Source organism: Eptatretus burgeri, chromosome 4, assembly GCF_056783735.1.
Source record: "Eptatretus burgeri isolate ZD-2024b chromosome 4, Ebu_testis_v1, whole genome shotgun sequence".
NCBI lineage: Eukaryota > Metazoa > Chordata > Myxini > Myxiniformes > Myxinidae > Eptatretus > Eptatretus burgeri.
In genome coordinates this window covers 69,051,898-69,076,379 of record NC_140964.1, presented here as the reverse complement: position 1 = coordinate 69,076,379, position 24,482 = coordinate 69,051,898, and the positions used below count along the sequence as shown (strand labels likewise).

The window sequence follows — 24,482 nt, the reverse complement described above, 5'->3', positions numbered from 1 at the left end:
TGAATTACTTCACCAGAGCGTTGACTCAGCCTGCCATCCTTCTGAGATCGGCAAAATGAGTACCAGCTTGCTGGGATGACCGAGTCATTCGAGTATCCTGTGTCAGAGTGGCGACCCGTCCAGGATTGTGCCCAATAGCCTAGGAGACTGCTTCGGCAACACCGACACTCTGTACAGAGTGTGGTCCCAATGGACTACTTACCATCCCAGAGAAGATCAGGGCGTCACTAGCTTTTTAGAAGTAAGGTTCAAATTCTCGACTGAGGCTGAAAATTGAGGCTGTGTTATGTGTCGACAAGATGGCTGAAATAATCGCGTCGTGGAAAATGTGTCTTGTTCACAGAATTTGCGGGTAGTTTGGATGTATTTTTCTGTTTATCATTGCCAAAGTTCTCAAGTATTGTTTTATCCTTTCATGACACTCACAAACTTTTTTTTTTTGAAAATTGATAATGAGAATAACTGGATTTGATCGATGAGGGTCGAGAGCCACACATAAGTCCACAAAGAGCCGGAGGTTGCAGACCCCCGGCCAAGAGGTGTGCACACTCATCTCTAAGCTGTCTCGCCAGAGTTTGAATCCCGACCCAGATACACACTCCCATCCTGGTGTTTCACATATAGGGTGGTTCATCAAAGCTTGTGCCATTCCTCAAATGCTTGAAGTTAATCTATCAATTTAAATTATTTAATGGACTTTAAAAAGGTTAATTGTGTTGCACTTCTGGTTTCACTCAGAGCCCAGGCTCTGAGTTACTTATACTGCCCAACATTAAATAGTATTGCAACATTGCAGGGGGGGCAGGCGGTTGGGGGGGGCTTGTTGAGGGATTGTGTGCACATGTGCCAATGAAAGCATCAGTCTTTTGCAGTTATTGGGATTTAGAGAGATGGAGGAAAAGAGCAGAAAGGGAATGAGCAGCAAAGAAAATGAAGGCTCCACAAAGTTTTTAAATTGATTTAACACATAATTGATCATGTCTAAAATGATTAGGAGAAGACATACACAGCACAGAGAAGAAAACTAAATAATACCCTCTTGATCACACATTCCTAAAATAATCCGGTATTTTCAATTTGAGACCAATTGGTCATCCTGTTTGCCAAAAATTGCTATATTGATCAGTTTGGCCTCAATTTGTTGATGGTAAACTGCCTTTATGCCTGATGTTGGCTTAATGGTTAGGGTGGTGGGCTTGGGATCCTTCAATCCTGAGTTCAAATCCCACTTTCCTGTTGAATTAATACCAAGTGGGGTTGGTATACTGGTCGGCAAAATGAGTTTTTTTTCCTTCTGAGGTCGGCAAAATGAGTGCCAGCATGCTGGTATACTGTGTCGGAGTGGTGACCTGTCCAGGATTGTGCCCAACAACCAAGGAGACTGCTTCAGCAGCACCAATGCTCTGCACAGAGTATGGTCCCAATGGATGGATAGATGGATGGATGGAAACTGCGTTTGAGGCTGTGGCCTCACACCCCTTGTTACTTCTCATACAATGTTGTATCTGTACCCCAAGTATGGAGTTTGTAGCTTTAAATATGTGGCCATGCATAAGGAACAGACAGAGAGAGAGACAGAGAGAGAGACAGAGAGAGAGAGAGAGAGAGAGAGAGAGAGAGAGAGAGAGAGAGAGAGAGAGAGAGAGAGAGAGAGAGAGAGAGACAGACAGACAGACAGACAGACAGACAGACAGATAGATAAATTGAGACAGACACATTCACACTTCTATAAATAAGACAGACTTATTGCTAAACTACCCAAAATTAGTGGTTTTCTGGCACCTGCAAGTGGATCTTCTGCACAATGTAATACATCTCGACCTGCTGAATGGCTTCCTTCTGAAGGTGATACATTTTGATCTCTTGATGGGCCTCCCCCTGAGGATGGTGTTACGCAAAGTGGATATGCTGATGGACCTCCTCCTCATGGTTACACACCTGGATCTTTTGATGAGCTTCCCGCCTGAGGCTGTTGTTACACCAGGTGGACCAAATGGAGTGAACATTGAAGTGGAGCAGCCAGGTGTCATGTCAGATATTGTTATGTAAACCAACTACTGTGGAAACGCAGGAGTATTGGGCCAAGGAAGGAGGTGCATCAGTACACAAAACACACTATAAAATGATGGATTTGTCATATCAGTCAGGGATGTGTGTGGCTGTATTATGGACACGTTTATTCGTAAGTGTGCCAATGTTGAGAAGATTGAGCATAAGTGGTTGTGTTACTCAACAACCACTGGCTGTGTTTATTGCTTTGAATGCAAACTATTTGGTACTGCCAATAATGCATTTGCGAATGCCAGTCTCAGTGACTGGAAGCATGCCGGTGAAAGAATTTCAGCACGTATGCAATCTCCAAATAATATTTGTACAGTGATATATTGAGATGTATCAGTAATTTACGATAATGCATGCATACATGGGAGAACCAGGGTGTAGTTAAGGAGAGTCAGAGGACCCGCCCATGTTCCGATGCTGTGCTGTGCTGTGTTGTGGCGGTGTCCGAATTAAACCTGTTGTTCCCACTTCAGAGCATTCGTTCCTGCCTATCGAGTACATTCCATATATGCAGCCAAGTATGCAAAAATAGAAGGTCACACTGACCATGCTACTCAGAATCAAATTGATGAGTTGACAACCGACTGGCAAAATGTAGTAAAGCATTCATTTGTTTGTGTGACAACATTTCTTGCAGAGCGAGTGCTGGCTCTCAGAGGTGATGATGAAATGATTGGATCTGCACACAATGGTAACTACCTTGGTCTATTGGAATTCATTGTGGAGCATGATGCATTCTTGGCACATTCAAACTAAAGCTTACAAAGGCAAAGGCTGGTTCAGATCATGGGCAAAAAAGATGTGGATGTTCCGATTAATCGAGTTAAAATGGAAAAACACTATTCAATATCTGTGGATTCATGTGAAGACAATGCTCACATTAATCAACTTTCTGTCATTTTGTGATACCTCACAGGAAATCAGCCTGTGGAGTGCTTTGTAGCTTTTCCTGAGTCAACAAGGCACAATGGAGAAGAAATGACAAACGCATTTCTGGCATTTCTTCAAGGTGTTCGCCTCGACATACAGGAATGCCATGGCCAAAGCTATGACAAAGTGAGTAACATGTCTGGTTATTACAAGGACATGCAGGCTGGAATAGGCAACCTTGATGAACTCGCGGAGTACTGTATGTGCCTTCCTTTGGACATTCGTTGAATCTTGTTGGCAAGGACGCTGCAAATTGGTGCAGAGAGGCTGTAGCGATTTTTGACTTTGTACAAGCACGAGATGTTTTCTTCACTGGCTTCATTGGGTGGTATGAGAAACTGAAAAAGATTTGTTTTAAAATGGTCCTTTCCATTTCAACGCCAAATGTACTATGTGACTCAAGTTGGTCCATCTTGTGCAGATGCTTGTCAAGCATTAGTCAATGGCTATGATAATATCATGGACATTTTGCTGGAGATGTCAGCAGACTGTCTTGAGAAGCCAGAATGTTGCAGTACTCGGGGTGCGATTTGATGGATGGGGGTGGGGGGTAATGTGGGGGATTTCCCTGGCTCTGTTTTATTTTTTTTATCTTCGGCAATGTACTTGAAATTGCCTTCCCCGGGGAGGATAAATTTATTCCTCCACCCCTCCCCCTCCTCAATCAAAAGATTTTGTATTAATGATGATTGAATCAGAGAAATTTTAACGTCTGATATTTAAAAATGATAAATGGACGCTGCATCCTTTTTGAGCACGAACTGTTTTTTAAAAGCTTGTTAACCTCCGCCATTTTTTAAGATGGATGGAGGTTTCTGTTTTCACCCCTTTCTGTTTGTTTGTTTGTTAGTGAACAGTATTACGGAAAAACTCCTCGACGGATTTCGACGAAACTTGGTGGGGGGTTAGGTATGGTCATGCCATTAAATTTTGGACTTGGACCCCCCCCCAAAAAAAATTGTTAGAGAAAACAAATATATATATTTTGCATTTCTACATGTTTTAAGTGATTTCCAACCCCCCCCAAATTTTTTTTACCCCCCCCCAAAAAATGGAAAATTTTATTTTTTGTATTTCTGCATGTTTTAAGTGATTTCCAACCCCCCCCCCAAAAAAAATTGTTGGAGAATATTTTTTTTTGCATTTCTACATGTTTTAAGTGATTTCCAACCCCCCCAAAAAAAGAGAATTTTTTTTTGCATTTCTACATGTTTTAAGTGATTTCCAACCCCCCAAAAAAATTGTTAGAGAAAAAAATTTTTTTTTGCATTTCTACATATTTTAAGTGATTTCCACCCCCCCCAAAAAAAAAATTGAGAAAATTTTTTTTTTGCATATTTATATGTTTTAAGTGATTTCCAACCCCTCCAAAAAATTGTTACCCCCCCCCAAAAAAAAAAGGGAATTTTTTTTTTGCATTTCTACATGTTTTAAGTGATTTCCACCCCCCCAAAAAAAAATTGTTAGAGGAAAAAAAAATTTGCAAGTTTTTTTTCAACAAAATTTCGATTTTTTTTTTTGCATTTTTACATGTTTTAAGTGATTTCCATCCCCCGCCCCCCCCCCCAAAATGTTGGAGAAAATAACTATAACTCTGTCAGCACTGTTGACGTTGACATCATATTTAATGAATAAGATATAAGGTTCACTTGAGTGACCCAGCAGTATTGGCGGCGGAGGTTTTGCACTCTCCCGAGTGCTCCCCCTCTAGTTTTCACCATGCAAACAGTATAAGATCAGCAGGACATCATCCAGATGACCCCAACAGAAGAAAGGTGGGTAACATGTCCATGATGACAATGGTGAAACTGCAAATGCCGAATCCACGAATGTCACCGGTGGAAACCCTCACACCATTTCCCGATTTTCCTTTAAACTCAATCTCACCATATTTTCATCCCAAACAGCATCATTCCAATCACAAATTAATATAACAAAATACATTGTGACAAACACTCATGAAGTAAACAAAGATAAACGCCGTTCTAACGTTACATCTGCATAGGGAGCAGTTTCATACGGATCAAAACTCAAAACCATAATTGTATTGAGGAATTTGTAAAACCTCCAACCCACCTTAGGAAACTGGCTGGGACCCCAAAACCTTCCACAGAAGGTTTTGTAGGGTTAGCCCCAAAACTGACAGAGTAGTTTGAGGATGGATAGATGAACACTTCTGCTTTATAATATGGATTACTTTTTTTTTTCAGTGTGAGAAATGTATTTGCGATATAGTTAGGTTATTTCTCTGAAACAAGCTTATTGAGTGGGTCCGGATGTCCCTCCGTATGTACATCCGTTAATATTTGACTAAAACATCTTCCAAACTACCTTACCGATATGGACCAAATTTGGCACAGGACAGCAAGGTCTCATGGGGTTGTGCTCTCCATCTGGATCCATCCCCTATAAAGAGTCTGAAGAGGGGAGTTTTGCCTCAAATTCAGGTCATTTCTTTTAAAATCTTGTCAGAAACCGATGATTACATGGAGATCAAATTCTTCATGAAATATATGGACCACGCTGTTAACTTAAGTTGTGCTCCCCATGAATGTCCCACTTCAGGGATGGGGGGCATGGTCCCTTCCCCTTAATCACTCACTTACACCCTGCCTGTTGGGGAAATAACCAGGAGGCCATTTTTAATTGTAATGTGACTTTTCAACTTTATGTCACGATTGTTATTTATAGATTGTAAGTTATAAAAGTCAGAAATAACAAACAAATGAAAAAAAAGCCATGTCTGTCAATTCCTCCCCCCCCCCACCCCCCCGAGAATTTTTCAAATCGCACCCTGGCAGTACTGCACAATGATTATATGATCAAATGGGTAAACGAGACAGGAATATTAGCAGAATTCTGGAATCTTATCTTGCAGCGCTTCAACAACAGCAGCAAAACTTTGCAGAGAGTGCAACTCAATTTAGATGCTGCGGTTGTTGTTTTAAAATCACCTAAAGACTTTATCCAGCAACAACATGACAAATTTGATGTAATTTGAAGAAGCTGGCAAGCGAATTTCAAGAACAGAAGAATATGTTGTGGAACGGCGTCGAGATCATCATCGTAGTGTGTGTCAGCAGCCACTTGACTGTGGTCATTCAGAAGAAGCTGAGGCTGAGCTGGCACTAAAGGAGGTTTTTTGCAACATGGCCTTCTAGCAGTGTATCGACAGGCTTTGGTGTGCCTCGAAGATCGGACAGCAGCCTACAGCAAAGTTGGTGATCTGTTTGGATTCTTTATAAACTTTCCTACGATGAACCTTGATTCCATATCGGAATTGTTGCAAATATGTTATCGGACTTCGACAAGCGTGATATACATATCAACTTTGGTGATGAGGTCGTTCAGTTTCAGTCATTCTTCTCTGTTTTTTTTGGACCAGAAAAAGGAAGACTGGAGTCTCAAGCAATCTCCACTATAAAAGTGAATTTGTATATTTGTTTGTTTATTTCTTTATATATGCTTCAAAAACTAAAAAAAACAAAATACTGGACAAAATCCAACCATATTTTGCATGTTGCCGAAGGGTACCCCAAGTGTGGTTTCTGTCTGGGTAGCCATATCTGGGTTCAGGGTTGGGAGAGGAGTCCAATTCTCTCTCTCTCTCTCTCTCTCTCTCTCTCTCTCTCTCTCTCTCTCTCTCTCTCTGTCTCTCTCTCTCTCTCTCTCTCTCTCTCTCTCTCTCTCTCTCTCTCTCTCTCTCTCTCTCTCTGTCTCTCTGTCTCTCTGTCTCTCTGTCTCTCTGTCTCTCTGTCTCTCTGTCTCTCTGTCTCTCTGTCTCTCTGTCTCTCTGTCTCTCTGTCTCTCTGTCTCTCTCTCTGTCTGTACATGTGTATCATGTAGTACCACCCGGTGGTAGCCAGTATTTCAAATAATCTTCTTCGCACATAAAATTAAGTTCAAACAGCTTGAGAATATGCATTATGTTGATGTTGAAATCTGAAAATAATTCGAAATTTTTGAAATGTTTCATTTCACTCATTTTAAGTGGAAGTTCAAACCAAAGCATCCAACATGGAGCTTTGCAGTGAAGTGGACATGATTTTTTTTTCTCATGGCATATATATAAGCAGCAAGAATGGTTGGTGAAGGTGATGTTAGCTGATTTCCAAGCAGATAGAAGATGACTTAGGGAAAATGATCGAGTGAATAGTACGGTCTTCATGTGTAAGGGAAATCATATGAAGGATTTAATTAATGTGGTAAGGAATGAAGAGAGAGGGTGAATTAAGGAGAGAAGGAAGACGGCAAATAGGTGGGTTGACATGCTGTGGCAGTGTGGAGTTTGGTTAAAGCCTGTGTGAAACAAACAACAGTTTCCTGGTGTGGAAGACATTATAAATACAGTAGAATGTTTGTGAAATATGACATGCTGTCTTCTGATTAAATCCGTAAGCAAAGCGACGGGTGAAAAATCCTGGTTTATGGAAATTGCCAAACTTGACAACAATGCTCAGGTTACTTTTTCCAACAAAGAAATTGCTTTGAAGGTCTATCTCACACGATTGATCACCAACTGTTCTGGTGAACGATCTTTTTTGAACATGAAGCTGAGCAAAAACTTTCAATATCCGTATCAATATCTGTATTCGAGAGATATCCGTGGATAAGAGGTGTCGAGTTTCTACCGTTTCCTGTTAATACAAACAAGCGGTGGCTGTAGATCACACACACACACACACACACACACACACACACACACACACACACACACACACACACACACACACACACACACACACACACACACACACACACACACACACACACACTTCTCCTTATAGTAATAGATGCAAAAATTTAGTTTAAATTCTCTTGTGGCCCCAGAAACAAACAAACAATATATTGTTACTGACCCATGGTTTGAGTTTCGCCATGAGGGGAAGCGCTCAAGTTCCTTCTTAACATCTGGTCCTGAGGCCACCGGGCACAAATATCTTAGTGCTCCAGCAGGTTGTGAAGCAACCATGAGCGCCGATTGATACTGCCAATCCGGCAGGGTTGCACTCCATCACATGATACCTTACGTGTGGATGACTGCATCAAGGGGGTCTCATGCCCTTGATGCATACTCTAGTTAACTTACCGGATCAGGTGCAGCTGAGCGGAGCTGTGAGTATGCATCAGCTAATCAAGAGGAAATCATGTAGGGCAGAAAATCCTGGCTAACTACATGCGGACTACGCTGGACCAATTGAGGAAAAGACAGGACGAACTGGGTGCATTCACAATGAGAGCAATTTATTTATGAAGCGAGGGTGAAGAAAGGCATTTGGTACAATGTAAGGTTTTAATACAAAGCAAGACTGTATGTACAGCAGGGGAATGCAAAAATTGATGAGGTGTGGAAAAAGAAAATACACATACAAAAAATACAAAACACAAGAGACATAGTGCAGAGTTATCCCAATACTAAAATTCTACAACCTTATTCTGTTACCAACATAACAGGTGCCATCAGACACAGATCCTGAGGAAAGTTAGAGAGCAAAGAGAGATCAGGAAAAGCTTGATGTGTTGTTAACCTCTTTTGCTACCTTGCTGGTCGACAGACCAATGCAACCCAAGAAAACTGAAGGTGTCCAAGGTGCATGGTCTAAGGAGGTTCCATGAGGTGCGGTGTGGTGCCATGTGAAGAGGAAAATGTAAATATGTGGGTCAGGGGGGTTTTCAATTTTTTTTAATGGCCCGGATTTTTTTAAAATGCCGTGAACAAACTTTGGTACATCACGGGTGATGAAGGCTGTGGTCAAGTTTCATCGAAATTGTGTGTCTAGTTTCGGAGAATAAAGCAGACATATTTTGGGGGGGGGGGGTCAAACTCCCCCCCCAATAATCCTCTCAATGAGCACAGATTTTGATGTGGTCAACGCAACTTTGTTGGGCATCAGATATGAAGCTTGTGGCCAAGTTTCATCAAAATCGTGTATTTGGTTCAAGCCAAAATGACTGAAGTGTTTACGGACTGACTGACTGACTGACGAACTCACTCTCCTCCTCACTCATGGACACTGCTCGATTGCATAAGCTCACCGGCCTAAAGTCCAGGTGAGATAAAAATGAGCCTGATCTTGGGAGAGAAGGGTGTCTCCACTCCTGTGTTCATAGATTCGTAAGTATGTTCGTACATGCTTGGTGTCTGCATTTGCATGTACTGTTATGGAGTTAATTGTGTCGGAGGGCACACATCGCCTGGAGGTTTTTTTCTTTTCCGAGGGCTGCTCATTAGGAGATGGAAAAGGTGGCCCTCCCATTGTTTTGGCCCTTTTCGGAGTCATGCCCATGATATTTTCGGATGTTTGAGTGGCCTGCTGACTCGTTTGAGGGACCCGAGAGCAGGGCCTGCTGATCCGCCGACAGAATGGCTGGCAGTTGTTAGAGGTCCCAGACCATCTGCATCATATTGAGGTGCTGCATGCTGATGCACATTCTTGGTGGGTGCCCTCAACTGCAGGAAAATAGGTGCAGATTGTTTGTGAGCACATACCACGTTTAAGGTATGGTGAAATGTTTTGGCTCCTTGTCTTGCTAACGACCATAAGGATGTCGTGTGGCAGGCTGCCGATGTGTGTCTGGTCAAGATGGTTTTTTTAACCAGAGCCTGAACACTCTGTCCAGTGTCCTTGACCTTTGTAAATAGAGGAGGAAACTGTCCGGCATGTCCTTTGAGACTGCCCTGTTGCCAGAAGTGTCAGGTCGCTTGCGGCCAGTCCCCTTCAGCTTTATGTGCCTTGGCTGGGGATGAACGGATGAGATGTCTTTGTGTACTGTGGACTTAGTCCACATACAGTGCCCTGCCTCAAATGGAGGTGAGCCTGGAGGATAGTTAATGTTGTCAAATCTATCTTGTGGCTCGCATCGGCCAGAGAAGCTTAATTGAAATAGTGGATGGATCTGGGAAGATCTAGGGCATTGCTTTATCCTGCCTCTGGAGGTACAGGCTCAGTGACCACCTGCGGGTGACAGGGCTAGGTGCTGGAAATAACGGTTGGTCAGATGTGCCATAAAGTCCTTCCTGGAGTGGTAAAGGCAGCCAGGCTTTGCTGTAAAGAAAGGGGGGGTGGGGTTCCCGCCAATGGCAATTCCTCACGAAGGTGTGGATGGCAGTTATGTTTAGCTGTGAGCTTTCTGCCCAGACTCAGAAAGGTTGGGGATGCTCCAAGCTCAGAAAGGTTGTGGGTGAGACCCTGCAGGTGGGCTTGCGGGCCATGTTGGCCATGATCTTTGATAGTTGACTTACCCCTCAGGGAGATCCCAAAGGGCCAGCAGCTTCCTGGCAGTGTCTTATTCTTGGGCAAGCCACTCGACAGTAGGGATTCCTTTTGTTCGATCTTGTCTTTTTCTTTGGTTGGATTTATCATTACCTCTGCCACTGAAAGTGGATGGACTTTATGTTTTCTCCCAGTGGTTGTTATCTCCATTTGTGGGTTTCAGGAGGTGGGAGGGAGTTTTCCCAGAACTCAAAATCTCCACCACCTATTTTTTGTAAAGGATCATGATTCATGAACCAAACTGTGAAATTTTGTTCTCATAGCCTCGCTCCAAGGGTTCTTTTCAGAATCTTTACTGAACCTCTGACAGCTTCCACTTGCAGTTCATTTGGAGTAATAGTCCCCAGAATGATTTTTAAGTGCAGTGCCTAGAGAAAGTCTACAGCCCCTTTCAAATTTTTCACCTTTTGTTGTCTTATAGCCTGGAATTAAATTGCATTAGATCATCAGAAAGTAATAGATGTAACATTTTGTAACATATATTTTCACAATATCTTCAGGCATAAAACTCGGCCAGGGTTTGAACCACTGACCTCCCAGATTCAGAGCAGATGGACTAACCATTACAACCCCTCAACACATGTAAGTATATATATACGAGGTGTGTTCAAAAAGTATCCAACCTTAATTTTTCGTGCATAAACAAATGAAGCGAGGGAGGCGTGGTTTGGTGCACGTATGTGGGCGATCCTAATCCGTATGCGTGAATATTTTCCCGCCTGCAGAAGCTGTCAGTCACCGACAGACCGCCGATGATTGAGGAAGTGTAACCGAGCGCCGTCGGATTTTCGTTTTTGACAAAATGACGGATCACTGTGGTCTCATCGCCACTGATCACTGTGTTGAAGAAGTTGGAATCGCTGTTCACAGTCTCCAGCATGTCCTGTGCGATCTCCAAACGGAGTTGCTTCTGCTCGATCGTTAACAGCTTTGGCACGAACTTCGCTGAGATTCTCCGAAAGCCCAAATCCTCAGTCACAATGGAATGAACGGATCCAATGCTGACGCCCACCTTGTCTGCAAGTTCTCTGATCGTGATTCGACGATCCTGCATCAGCAGCGTCCTCACTTGGTCAATGACGATCTCATTTCGGGATGTTGAGGGCCTACCAGAACGTGCTTCACTTTCCACTGATGTGCGACCATATTTGAAGCGGTTGTACCACTCTTTTATCTGTGTGGTGCCATTGCTTCATTCCCAAAGGCCTGTTGAATCTTGCGGACCGTTTACACTTGGGAATCGCCAAGCTTTACACAAAATTTGATGAAGTAGCGTTGTTCAAGTTTTTCCGTCATTTTGTCAAAAACGAAAATCCGACGGCGCTCACTTACACTTCCTCACTCATCGGCGGTCTGTCGGCGACTGACAGCTTCTGCAGGCGGGGAAATATTCACGCATACGGATTAGGATCACCTACATACGTGCACCAAACAACGCCTCCCTAGCTTCATTTGTTTACGCACGAAAAATTAAGGTTGGATACTTTTTGAACACACCTTGTGTGTGTGTATATATATATATATATATATATATATATATATATATATATATATATATATATGTATATATATGTATATATATATATATATATGTATATATATATATATATATATATATATATATATATATATATATATATATATATATATATATATATATATGTATATATATATATATATATATATATATATATATATATATATATATATATATATGTATATATATATATATATATATATATGTATATATATATATATATATATATATATATGTATATATATATATATATATATATATGTATATATATATATATATATATGTATATATATATATATGTATATATGTATATATATATATATATATATATATATATGTATATATATATATATATATATATATATATATATATATATATATATATATATATATATATATATGTATATATATATATATATATATATATATATGTATATATATATATATATATATGTATATATATATATATATATATATATATATGTATATATATATATATATATATATATATATATATATATGTATATATATATATATATATATATATATATATATATATATATATATGTATATATATATATATATATATATATATATATATATATATATATATATATATATATATATATATGTATATGTATATATATATATATATATATATATATATATATATATATATATATATATATATATATATATATATATATATATATATATATATATGTATATATATATATATATATATATATATATATATATATATATATATATATATATATATATATATATATATATACATATTGTTGTGGATTCGCGCCCGCCGGCGTGCAAATGGCCACGTAACTCGAATCGCGGCACGTCGCCCACCGGACGGACAATCCAGTCGTGACCCTCTCGGACTAACGCCGGGAACCAGTCACGGGTGGACCTTTCGGTCTCACCGCGATCGAGCCAATCGGCCCCCGCGTGGGATAGGGTTGCTCGCCAAATTCGACCGACCTAAGTACCCACACGGAGGGTAGACCGGGCGATCGCTCCTCGCCGCAGGTCGACTTCGGACACGGGCCACTTAAGCGACCCGTTCCGTACTATCGGGATAACCGAGCGGTGTTATTCGTCGGCCTCGACTGTTCGATTAATTATCGGGCGTCTTAGCCCACGACCAACCCTTTACGTGAAGCAAGATGGGGATTCAATGAAAGAAATGACGAAGCGAAGCGGGAAAACAGTTCAACAATAAGCACATTTATTTCGCGGCACACGGGAAGCACACATATACAATTCCACCAAAAGCACATGTAAAAGAAGAAGACAAAAAGCAAATGCAACAATGCAGATCTATCCGACTACCGGGCACTCGGCAACACTTATACAATTTTACTTCACAGACGGCGCCGACAACACATATTCCCAAAGCAAAAGAAAAGAGAACCACCCTCCAGGATGAGGGGGGTAGGCGGGCCTGGGGCCGAGACCGTGTCGGGCCTACCCGTCTGATGATGAGACGCGAAGTGGCGGTGGTGCCCCAACTCCGCGGGCCTCGCGGACAGTGTCTGGTAGGGGGTGGGAAGGGGGCCCCCTTTTGTCGCACTATCTCAGCGCGGGGGGAAACAGGAGGGGGTTGCTGATGCTCGGGGAAAGGAGGATTTCACAAAATCTCGGGTCCCGCGACGAGCGTCTCCACCACGACCTCGGTCGCGCCGCCGGCCTCTCCTTCCGCAGTTCCCCGAATCCGACGCGAGCACCCCCTCGTCCGCCTTCGCCGCCGCCGCCTCTCCACAGCTCCGTCCTCTTCACTCCGACTCCGCGAACTCCCAACTGCGAACTGCTAACTGCGAACTGCTCTCTTCTCCACTTCCAACTGAACTCGTCTGACGAACGCAGTCGTTTTTATAAGCCCCGTGGCTTCGCTCTTTCATCTTTGACCCTCTGCCTCCGACCTTTCACCTCGCTCCCCATTGGCCCGAGGAAAAGTGGGCGTGAATGCTTTTTGATCCATGAATTTGCATATAGCGACCGCCCTCCAACGCCCTGGAGGCGGGGCCAAACCGCCCCTCGCTCACCGATTGGACGGAACAAAAGTGGGCGTGAGTCGTTTTTGATCCGTTTTTCTGCGGAAAGTCCGCGATGCTTTTGAACACGCTGCTCGGTGCGTGCCCTGCACGAGTCCAGTATCGGCGCCCACGAGTGGCGCGAGATGACGGTGATGCGATGGTGGCGAGTTGTGACGGTAAAGGTCGTGGCAGTTGTGGTGAAGCGGCGTTGTGGTTGGTGGTTGTTGTTGTGATGGCCGCGTTGTGGTTGGTGGTTGTTGTGTGATGGCTGTTGAGACGTGGTTGGTGGTGGTAATAATGGCGGTTGGTCCAAAATAAAGATAGTAAAAGAAAAACGGCTATCCTGAAGGGTCGCAGCCCTCATGAATGACATTTATTCCCTCGAGACAACGGGTTTGGGCCTAACTACACATATACTTACCGAGATATCTCACCTAAGGGACCTGAATGGTGGTTTGCGAATTTGGTCAACCACAACAATATATATATATATATATATACACATGTATATGTATATATACACATGTATATGTATATATACACATGTATATGTATATATGTATATATATATATATATGTATATGTATATATGTATATATATATATATATATGTATATGTATATATATATATATATATACACATGTATATATGTATATGTATATATATATACACATGTATATATGTATATATATATATATATATATATATATATATATATATATATATATATATATATATATATTGTGTCCGTATGATCACTGTGCACAAGTAAAGAAGGTGTGTGCCCAAGTTTCATCGTGAAAAGCTCACTTGTCTTTGCTTGGTTTGTATTAAGTACGCTTATAGATATTTTCCAGCAGAAGGCGATGTTTCCCATGATTTAAACTCCACATTTGATACCGATCATCATCTGTCGGAAATATTCCTTTTTTGATCCACCCCATTCATTTTTCATAATTGTGATTTGGTGTGGTCGTCAACACCATTTTTGCATTCTATGAGATACCTGTCGCGTTTACTCTACAATGTGGCATGTCCAATGCGGTCTCTGCACGAAGGTGTTCCAGCGATTCACCATTCTGTTTTTAATCACATTGACTAAAATATTGTAGTGTTTGATGTAAGCATGATGATCCAAATGACCGTTCTTGATTTCAGTTGATTTGCTTTTCTTACCTGTTAATTTTTCTTCTTTGATTTTTCAGACTTTAAAAGAAAAACACCATAACGATATTTTTATCCTTTTTGTTCTGCTCGGAAATATTGATTTTGTGTGTGATACACCACCCAAGATCTTCCTGCATTGTTCCGAATATGGAAGTGTCTTTCACACATGATATAAACTTGTGGAATGCAATTATGTTGCACCAATTTAGATCTTGCAATTCATTGGGCACACTAACTGTCTGTCAAGCGTGATGCCCCATTTTATTGGTTAAAACTTGCAACCTCCTGGATGTAACACTGATGGATTTTTGGGTTTTTCATACTTACAAAATCAAAGTTGCAATTTTTTGGTAGACATCAAAGACACTGATATTGAGTGAATATAGTGCTTGATCCGACCACCTGCAAAACAGATGACCAATGTGCATTAAATATGAGTTCTCTTTCAAGGAACTTCAATGCAGGACGAGGCCATTCGGCCCATCGGGCCTGCACAATGGATGCCAAACTGTGGTTGTGTGTCTGTGCTCTACCGTTTCCAAAGGCTGTGTCAAACAAGGAAGAAACATGCACCTTTTCTAAGTCTTTGGTATGACCGGGGTACAAATGGCCGACCTGCCAGACTCAGAGCTGACAGTCTAACCATTACACCACCGAGTCTGGTGGCAAGCAGTGTGCTAGCTGCTTCACTAACTGTAATATCCATGTCATTGCTGCTTGTGGAGCGATGTGCCACAGATGAGAATTCAAGTGGAAGACCACTGGACTGTGTTTGCATGCTCAAGCTGACACCAACAAGTTTGATGTACATCCTGTGTGCAGGTGTCAGACATCTGCCAATTAGCTGAATGGCTCATCACAACCTCAGGTCATCCCACATCCATACTCTTCATTTCTTCTTCCCAAAATGACCTCATTCGAAAGCATTGCCCTTTTACAGGTTATTTTGGTTTTTCTCCTCTCCCTCACCTCTTTTCGTTTGTTAGTTGTCGGATGGTTTGTTCCTTTCTGTTTCATCCCCGCTTTCCCCTTCCTCTTCTTGCTGTGTTTCGTTCAGCTCATGTGCAGCTCGTTCACTGCTCTGTGTCCTTCTCCCCCTCCCCTTGATCTCACTCTCACTTTCCTTTCTACTCTGCTGTTGTTGTTTCCCCCTTTCCATTTTGTTCCATTCCATTCTGCTCTTGCTCTTCCATAACACTCAAACATATACATGTTGAACCCCAAAAAACGGAACTCACATTTTATCCAATATCTTCCATCTTCCTCATGAAAAACTCTTGGTTTTGCAGGTGATTGAAGAAGAGTGGACCATATGACAAACTACGAAAATTGGAAATGATTATTCCATTTTAAAAGATGCCATGGACAATTTAGCAAAATACTTATTCTGTAGAGATTTTTCTAAAAACGGATTCCGACAAGAAGACTCAAATCTCGTTTAAATTTTAGTTTGGAACTTACATTGTGCTCTGCAAGTCATGGATATTTGCCTGGGTCAAAAGGTTAAAATACAGAGGCACAGTCACAAATCTCAACAGGAAAGTGCTGGAGGACAACATTTGGGATGTCCTCAAGATGTAAGGTCTCCTGAGAACATTGACCTTGTTTGTGATTCAGTGGGCAGAAAACCAAATAAATCTCTCAGGTCTCGGAGCCAAGAGCTTGAAAGTTCACCTGAATCAGTGAGAAGAATTCTCATCCACGATGTGAAACTGTATCCATACAGAAATCAGATTAAACACAAACTGACTGCAGCCCATATACAGAAAAGAGTGACAATGTGACAGTGGTTTCCAAACTGACTGCAGCCCATATACAGAAAAGAGTGACAATGTGACAGTGGTTTCCAGCCAAGATTGAAGAAAAACTTTCTTGCCAATGTCTGGTTTTATGATGAGACCCATTTTCTTATTTCTGGGCAAGTCAACTCCAAGGATTGTGTATTCTGAGGATCATTACCCCCCTGATCTAGTGCTTGAGTGATCTCTCCACTCAGAAAAATGCACTTACTGGGTCGCAATCAGTAAACATGGAATCTTCGGTCCTTTCTGGTTTGAGGATGTCACAGGGGTCCATGGCAGTCACAAAGGCGTTTCCACAGAGGAACAATGGTTTCAACAGGATGGAGCCACTCCACACACTTCAAATGATTCACTGAACTGGCTCAACACACACTTTGGTGACAGTCGAAGACTTGCTGTTGAATGGGTCCACACGCATTAGATATGGCATCACCAGCTTTCTATCTTTGGGGCTATCTGAAGGACAACGTCAACAAGGGAAAGCTACAATCCCTTGAAGTTGATGGTGTTTGTTGAATCAAAGAACTGTGAATACTAGCAACAATTATTGCTAAAATTCGCTGAATTCCAACAATAGAATGCATCAGAGTGATCAACCATTTTGCCAATCAAATCCAAGTTTGCTTGCAGCATCGTGGCAAACATTTGGCGCATGTCCATTTAAGCCCTTTTAAGCGCAGTTGGTCCTGGCTGATACAAGGTAATCTGTGCCAAACATTGTGCCATTTGAGTGATAAATGGGGATTTTATATTAAATAGTTGGGTTCTGTCTTTTTTGGGTCATCCTGTATGGTGTACAAAAATATATATATAAACTATATGACGACATGTACACAAAAAGCTTGTACACATGAGCCTTGAACATGTCATGGCATATGGCCATTGTTGCTCATTTTCTGCAGCTTTGGCTGATATGGGATGTGATCTGTGCCTTGCTGCTCCATCAAGCTGGGGGTTTAATACACGCAATTCTGTTCAACTATATTTTCTTGTTATCTATATTTATGAGCATATTTACCCAGCATTGCGTGGGAAGAGAAACGTGAATGAGTAACACTTTGTAACCAGTCACAAAGACTGATTAATTGATTGGCTAATTGGAGCTCAATTTTAATTTCCGTCTGAAGTCCGTCCATGAATATGTCTCAAGAAGAAGCATACTAAATAAAAAACGGCTTTGCATTTTGCATCTTTATTTTGATCTTCCTCTTCGTGTGTTGTGTATCATTCCCTGTTCAGCATCTAAAAAGGCTGTGATGAATATCCCATTAACAATGTCCCCCTCCTTGCTCCTTGTACCACCTAATTTTATTTTTCCTAAAGCAGGTGTGGATGGGCTTTGTGGGGACAGGATGGGCGGGCGCTTTCTAGTTTTATATAAACACAAACTGGCATCAACTTTACTTTCACCAGACACCCCCACTGCCCCACCGGCTCTCCTGCCCTCTTCTCAATCCACAGAGCTCTCCTGCCCCCCTTCCCCCCTCGCTGACTCTCCTGACTCCTTCTCAGTCAACAGAGCTCTCCTGACCCCCACAGGCAGGTGAAACTATATTGGGGGAGGGGGGGAGGAGGGTGTGGAGAGAAGGGAAGGAGGACAAACTTACCCATGTGAAGAGTGCTTTAACCTCAGCGTTGCCCAGGTAAAATAGGAAATTGCGATACCCTCTGCCACCACCACCAGGTGGCGCTACATGATACATATTTACATTGAGAATTTACCCTCCCCACATCCCCACTTGAGGCCTCGGCCACATAGCCGATGTTACCTCCTCACACAAAGTTTTATTTGTACCCCAAGTTTGGAGTTTGTAACTTCAAAGATGCGCCTGTGCACAGAACACATACAAACAAAGAGAAAGAGAGACATTTTGCCTTTTATAGGTTTAGATTTCCAACACACACACACACACACACACACACACACACACACACACACACACACACACACACACACACACACACACACACACACACACACACACACACACACACACACACACACACACACACACACACACACACACACACACACACACACACATTTTCCTCATGGATGGCCAAAGGATCTTTGTCAAACTTTCAGGGGTTCATTATTGAGTGTCGCGAAGTGTTTTCGGCAAAGAAAAATTTAAAATGTTGAAACTTTTTTTTGTGGTTGGCCCAGGAGAAGTCATGTCTGAAGGTGAGGCTGAGAAGTTCAAGGGACCGACCCTCTTTAAGGACTGACCATGGAAATAGAAAGGTGGGTTTATTTGATGATCCTTCTGGAATGATTGCGTGAGAGTGAGATTTTTCATGATTGTGAAGACATGCTCCATTTCTCAGACCAGCATCTAATCACATCCAGATCAGCAGAGAATTACACAGCTGCTGTATGACGCAATGAATAATCAACAGAGAATCAGTGGGATGGGGTACTGTTTGACACAATGTTTTTTTTCATTTGCAAAAATCCTTGTGATTCACATAGAAATGCACTGATGTCAGATAAACTTTCATTTATTCCTCTGCAGCCTGTGGCAGCTTGGCTGCATCATTTTCTTGGGGGGGGGGGGTGGGGCATGGGGTTGGAGGGGCAGCTATGCTGCTGATGCAATGTCCCTCGTTACCAGGAAGCTGGGACTCATTTTTGCCGACCTTGAAAGGATGGCAGGCTGAGTCAACCCACCTGGTGTTAATTCAGCAAAACGTTAAGGGTACAACTCAAGACCCTAAGATCTTAAGCTTGCCACCTTGATCATTAAGCCAACACCAGGCCTTAATAAACTCTTAACGCCAATTCTATATTAATTTATGTACAAGCTTCTCCCTGATGTGACAATGAAATAATGAAGGAGATGAATGTGAAATGAAAGGATTAGAAATTAGAAACATTTCACATTCTCACCATGATGTAAGAGTTGACTGTCCTTGTAAAAAAAATTATTTTTGTTTCCTGGCAGATAAAATTGTCCTTTTATATCTGTTAGTTGATCTGTGTTTTGTTTCCCATCTGCTGTTTGTGTGCCTGTCAGAGTATTTGTTGACTGGACCGTTTGTCGCAATCATCTCTGCATATTTCGAGGCTGGGGGTTACCAAGGACACAGAGCCTGGCATGTGCTTTGATTCATTTTTCAAAATGGGACTTCACTTTGGACTTTACTGTGGTACAAACATATATTTGGAGTGACTAGTAATGTGTTTGGCCAAAACGGGAAATTCGTTTTGTTTCATTATATTTGGTTTTAAAATAAACAAATAAAAAAACAAGTAAATTGCATTCCATTGGACATTCACAAGGGTGGATAGCAGATGGTGATGGGCAGTCATCGTTCATTAAGTGAAGGATGGGAGGAGATGCTGGGAGAGTAGAAGCACAAGTTTTTTTTTTATAGATCCATGGCCAGCTTGACTTTGGGAAAGTGGACGAGATGCGATTTGGTCAACCATTTGTCCAGAGATTGTTGACAGCGAGATGGATTGACTCAAATCTGCAGCTTGAAGAGATGGCCCATAGCAACACAAAATGTACTAGTGAAAGGAAATTGCTGCCTTGCCCTTTTTGTTACATGATTATTGCATAATATTAATAATAATTGTTGTTGTGGATATTATCACGAGAAGCACCTGCTCCCTACGGGAGCCGTCAAGGGGGTCGTGTTATCATATTTATACCTATTTTACTCAAAGGGGTCCCAGGATTACACACCCAAAAAATGGTTGCGATCGGTTCAGCCGTTTTTGTGGAACCTGGGAACAGACAGACAGACAGACGGTGAATTATAGTAAGATTGTTATTATTTAAACAATTTACCTGGGAGAAAGTTTTTTGGGGGGGAGGTGGATCATGTTTATTCCACATCACAACCAGTTATAACATTCAGGTTTTTAGTGTGGTGTTTATTAATTATTTGTGATAACATTTTCAACTTCTCTTACCCAGTTGAGCCTTTAACTTGATTTATATTTTTACAGTTCTTTGTTGTTCTTTAGTTCATTTTTTTTATTATTTAAAACAATGAATAATTTACAATTCGATCAATAATTCATTCAATTGATTATGCAGTAAGTAAAATTTCGAAGCACGTACATTACAAAGAAATAATAGGTAATGAAAATAAAAAGACAGCCTTAGACCCCGGTATTTTTTTTTTTTAATTCATGCCGTGAACAAACTTTTGTACATCACGGGCGATGAAGGTTATGGTTAAGTTTCATCAAATTGTGTGTGTGTGTCGTTTCTGAGAAGAAAGCAAATATCTCTTTTTGGGGGGCAACCCCTCCAGACTCCCTGAGACCCTGATTCTTTTTTTTTTAATGGTGTGATCAAACTTTGGTATATCATGGGTGATGAAGGTTGTGGTCAAGTTTCATTAAAATTGAGTGTGTCGTTTCTGAGAAGAAAGAAAATACCTATTTTGGGGGCAGCACCCCCAGACTCCTCGAGACCCCGATTTTCTTTTTAATGGTGTGAACAAACTTTGGTACATCATGGGTGATGAAGGCTGTGGTCAAGTTTCATCAGAATTATGCGTGTAGTTTCTGAGAAGAAAGGAAATACCTATTTTGGGGGGCAATCCCCCGTACACCACCTTAGAACCTGATTGTTTTTTTTAATATAATGAACAAATTTTGATACATCACAGTTGATAAAGGTTGTCAAGTTTCATCAAAATTGTGTGTGTCATTTCTGAGAAGAAAGCAAATACCTCTTTGGGAGTGGGGGGCAACCCCCCTCCCCCCCTTAACCCTTCCGTAGACCTCCTCATACCACGATTTTTTTAATACCCTGAACAAACTTTGGAACATCACAGGTATTGAAGGTTGTGGTGAAGTTTCATTGGAATTGCATGTGTAGTTTCTGAGAAGATAGCAAATACATATTTTGTGGGGCAACCCTCCATAAACCCTCTCTGTAGACTCCCTCAGACCATGATTTATTTAATGCCATGAACAAACTTTGGAACATCATAGGTGTTGAAGGCTGTGGTGAAGTTTCATTGGAATTGCACATGTAGTTTCTGAGAAGAAAGCAAATTTATATTTTGGGGGGCAACCCCCTGTAGAACCCCTTAGGACCCGATTGTTTTTGGAGATTTTAAATGTGTGATTGATGAGGATGTGTGAATTCTAAAAGGCAAAGAGTTACTGTGTTGAGCAGAAGCCTATGTGTGGAATATCCAATCAACAAAAGGTTTTATCCTCAAGTGAGGAACTACCAGAAGATTTCCATCGTTGGTCCCTTAATTAGAAAGGCATTGAATTCCTTATGACAGCGATATTTAAAGCAATGAAGTAGGTCAGGAGGAGATTTCCAAGTTTCACTCTTTGGGATTGAAGAAATATTTTATGGGATGAATAAGAGGGAAGTACCAGCCTGCCATTCTTAACAGCATTAATGTTGTGAAAGTTTACCAGACTCGGTGGTATAATTGTTAGCATGTTCGCTCTGAGTCTTGCAGGTCGGCGGTTCGATCCTGACCCCGGCCGAATCATACCACAACACTATAAAAATGGTACTTGCTGCTTCCTTGCTTGATGTTCAGCCTTTTCAAAGGATAGACCATGGACAAACAATCTTGGGTGACAAATGTCTTAATGGGCCGAATGGTCTCCTCCTGTGTTTAAGTTCTTTCCAAGAGAACTCCTATTACTATCCATGTTTGAATTTCAGAGAAACAAGAAATCAGAGTTGTATAAGAGAGCACTAAATCAGATTGAATGGACAGTAGATCTTGATATCATCACCGTAACAGTGAAAGCTGATATTGAAGTTCTGTAGAATAGTTCCATGTGGATGCAGATAAAGAGAAAACAAAGGTGGACTGACAATGGCACCCTGGGGAGCATCAACAGGTCAATGAATGGCCTGATGAATAGCCAGTAATGTTTACAGTATATTTAAGATCTGAAAATAGGACTTAAGCCATTCAAGAACAGATGCAGAGATATCAAAACACAATTGAAAATGGTAAAGTAATATAGCAGCTCAATGATCCTGAGGTATTAGAAATATAGATGATTCCTGCTCTGCTTTCATAAAATATACATTTTGTGACCTTCAGGGTGGCGGTCTCAGTGTTAATAACCATTTGAAACCAGACGAGAGGGGTTCCAAAAGAAGATGCTAGTGCAGGTATTCCAGAAGCTGATTGGCAATTACAGGTTCTATAATCTTTGCAATAATAGGTAAAAGTAAAACAGGTCTTTAATTTTGTAGATTGTATTTATCCAGTGAAGGTTTTCTTTGCAGATGGGAATTGTTATGACTGCACAAATGATGTAACGGAGTAACTGATTAGGTTTGTTGTGCGTGAAGAGATAATTAAAAGTGAGGAAACAACTAAAGATGATGGAACAGGATCAAATAAGGAAGTTGTTTTATTGGAGTTTCCAATGATTGTTGGACTTTACTGGCAGGAAAGAAATGATCCAAAAAAAGGAAGTATTAGGTGCTGTGGAAGAAAGTATAGGATCCAGAGTGTTTGGAAAGTGCATCATGGATAGATAATATCTTATCCTGAAAGGCCACAGCAAATTGTTTGGCTCATGGGAGAAATAGTCAGTTGAAAATGAGACTCGGCCAAATTTCTGAAAAAGTTTAATGAAGGGGCATTTTTTAGTTGAAGTTGGTATCCAGTCTTTCTAACCTAGTACAGGTGTGCAGATTATTAAAAACAAATGGGATACCAAGCTGAAATTGGTTTTTGAAGCGAAAAATTGAAAAACAAAATGGCCACCAAAACCACATGAAAGTATCACTGACCAACAATACGTGTTCAACTCGAACTCTGAAAGTATTCGCGCTCGCTTTAAATTTTAAAGACGAAAATGTTCATAAAGTGCATATCTACCTGACAAACATACAAATTATATAAATTGTGATTTATTTTCTCTTTGCAAAAGAGTTAAAAATGTCATTTGCAGGCCAATAATATTAAATTTGGAATTTTTCAATCAACACAGGAATGAGTTGTTTTGTTAAACTTTGTACTTTTCCTTGTAAATATAATGAATGTTATTAATAGATACAGTGAAGTCGTGTTCCCAAACAATTGACAATGATATAAAAATAAAATGGTTAAAAATAAAAATTAACGAGCTTGTAATATTTTAATATATTGTTCGTATTACACTTTTAGACATGTGTTGCAAAAGCCGAATAAATTTTGGAAGTTTGAAAACAGGGAGCAAGTCAATGTTGACTTCAGATGTTGAATGTCCTGTCACAATTGATCGAGATGGTAGGTCGGTATGTCTTGTGATAGATGAACAGGCCCGGGTTGTTTCATATTTGAAAACCAGCTGGAGCCAAAACATTTGGCGATTTAGCGGACACATCTACAAGTTCTATCCTACATTCAGGCACAGCATATGGTCTAATGGATGTCGTATTTGAATCGATAGATTTGAATCAATGAATCTATCAAATCAGAAACATGACAAAGACGAACAAAGACTACTCATCCAATATGACACATAGTTGAAGGAAGAGATGTGCCAATTCCAAATTCTTGGTCAAACTTCCTTGCCTTACCAGAAAACAAAGCAGACCTTGCTCAATTTCTCTCTGAGGAACTATTAGCAAATGCACCACATGATAAATAAGTTGTTGTCGCAAGTGGCTTTGCAGATGAACAGGAAGTCAAGTCATCTTGTGATACCACAAATAT

General features: G+C 40.9%; 1 protein-coding gene across 2 annotated transcripts in view; it reads left to right on the top strand.

Moving 5' to 3' along the window:
• Positions 1-24,482, top strand: part of LOC147028293 (uncharacterized) — a 70,848-nt gene that overhangs the window by 9,782 nt on the left and 36,584 nt on the right. For both annotated transcript variants that reach the window (XM_085878566.1, XM_085878565.1), the window contains exons 2-4: positions 2,699-2,752; positions 2,978-3,117; positions 18,994-19,071. In XM_085878566.1, the coding sequence (XP_085734692.1) occupies positions 2,731-2,752; positions 2,978-3,117; positions 18,994-19,071 (240 nt within the window). In that variant the 5' untranslated portion in view covers positions 2,699-2,730. The remainder of the gene's footprint in view (positions 1-2,698; positions 2,753-2,977; positions 3,118-18,993; positions 19,072-24,482) is intronic.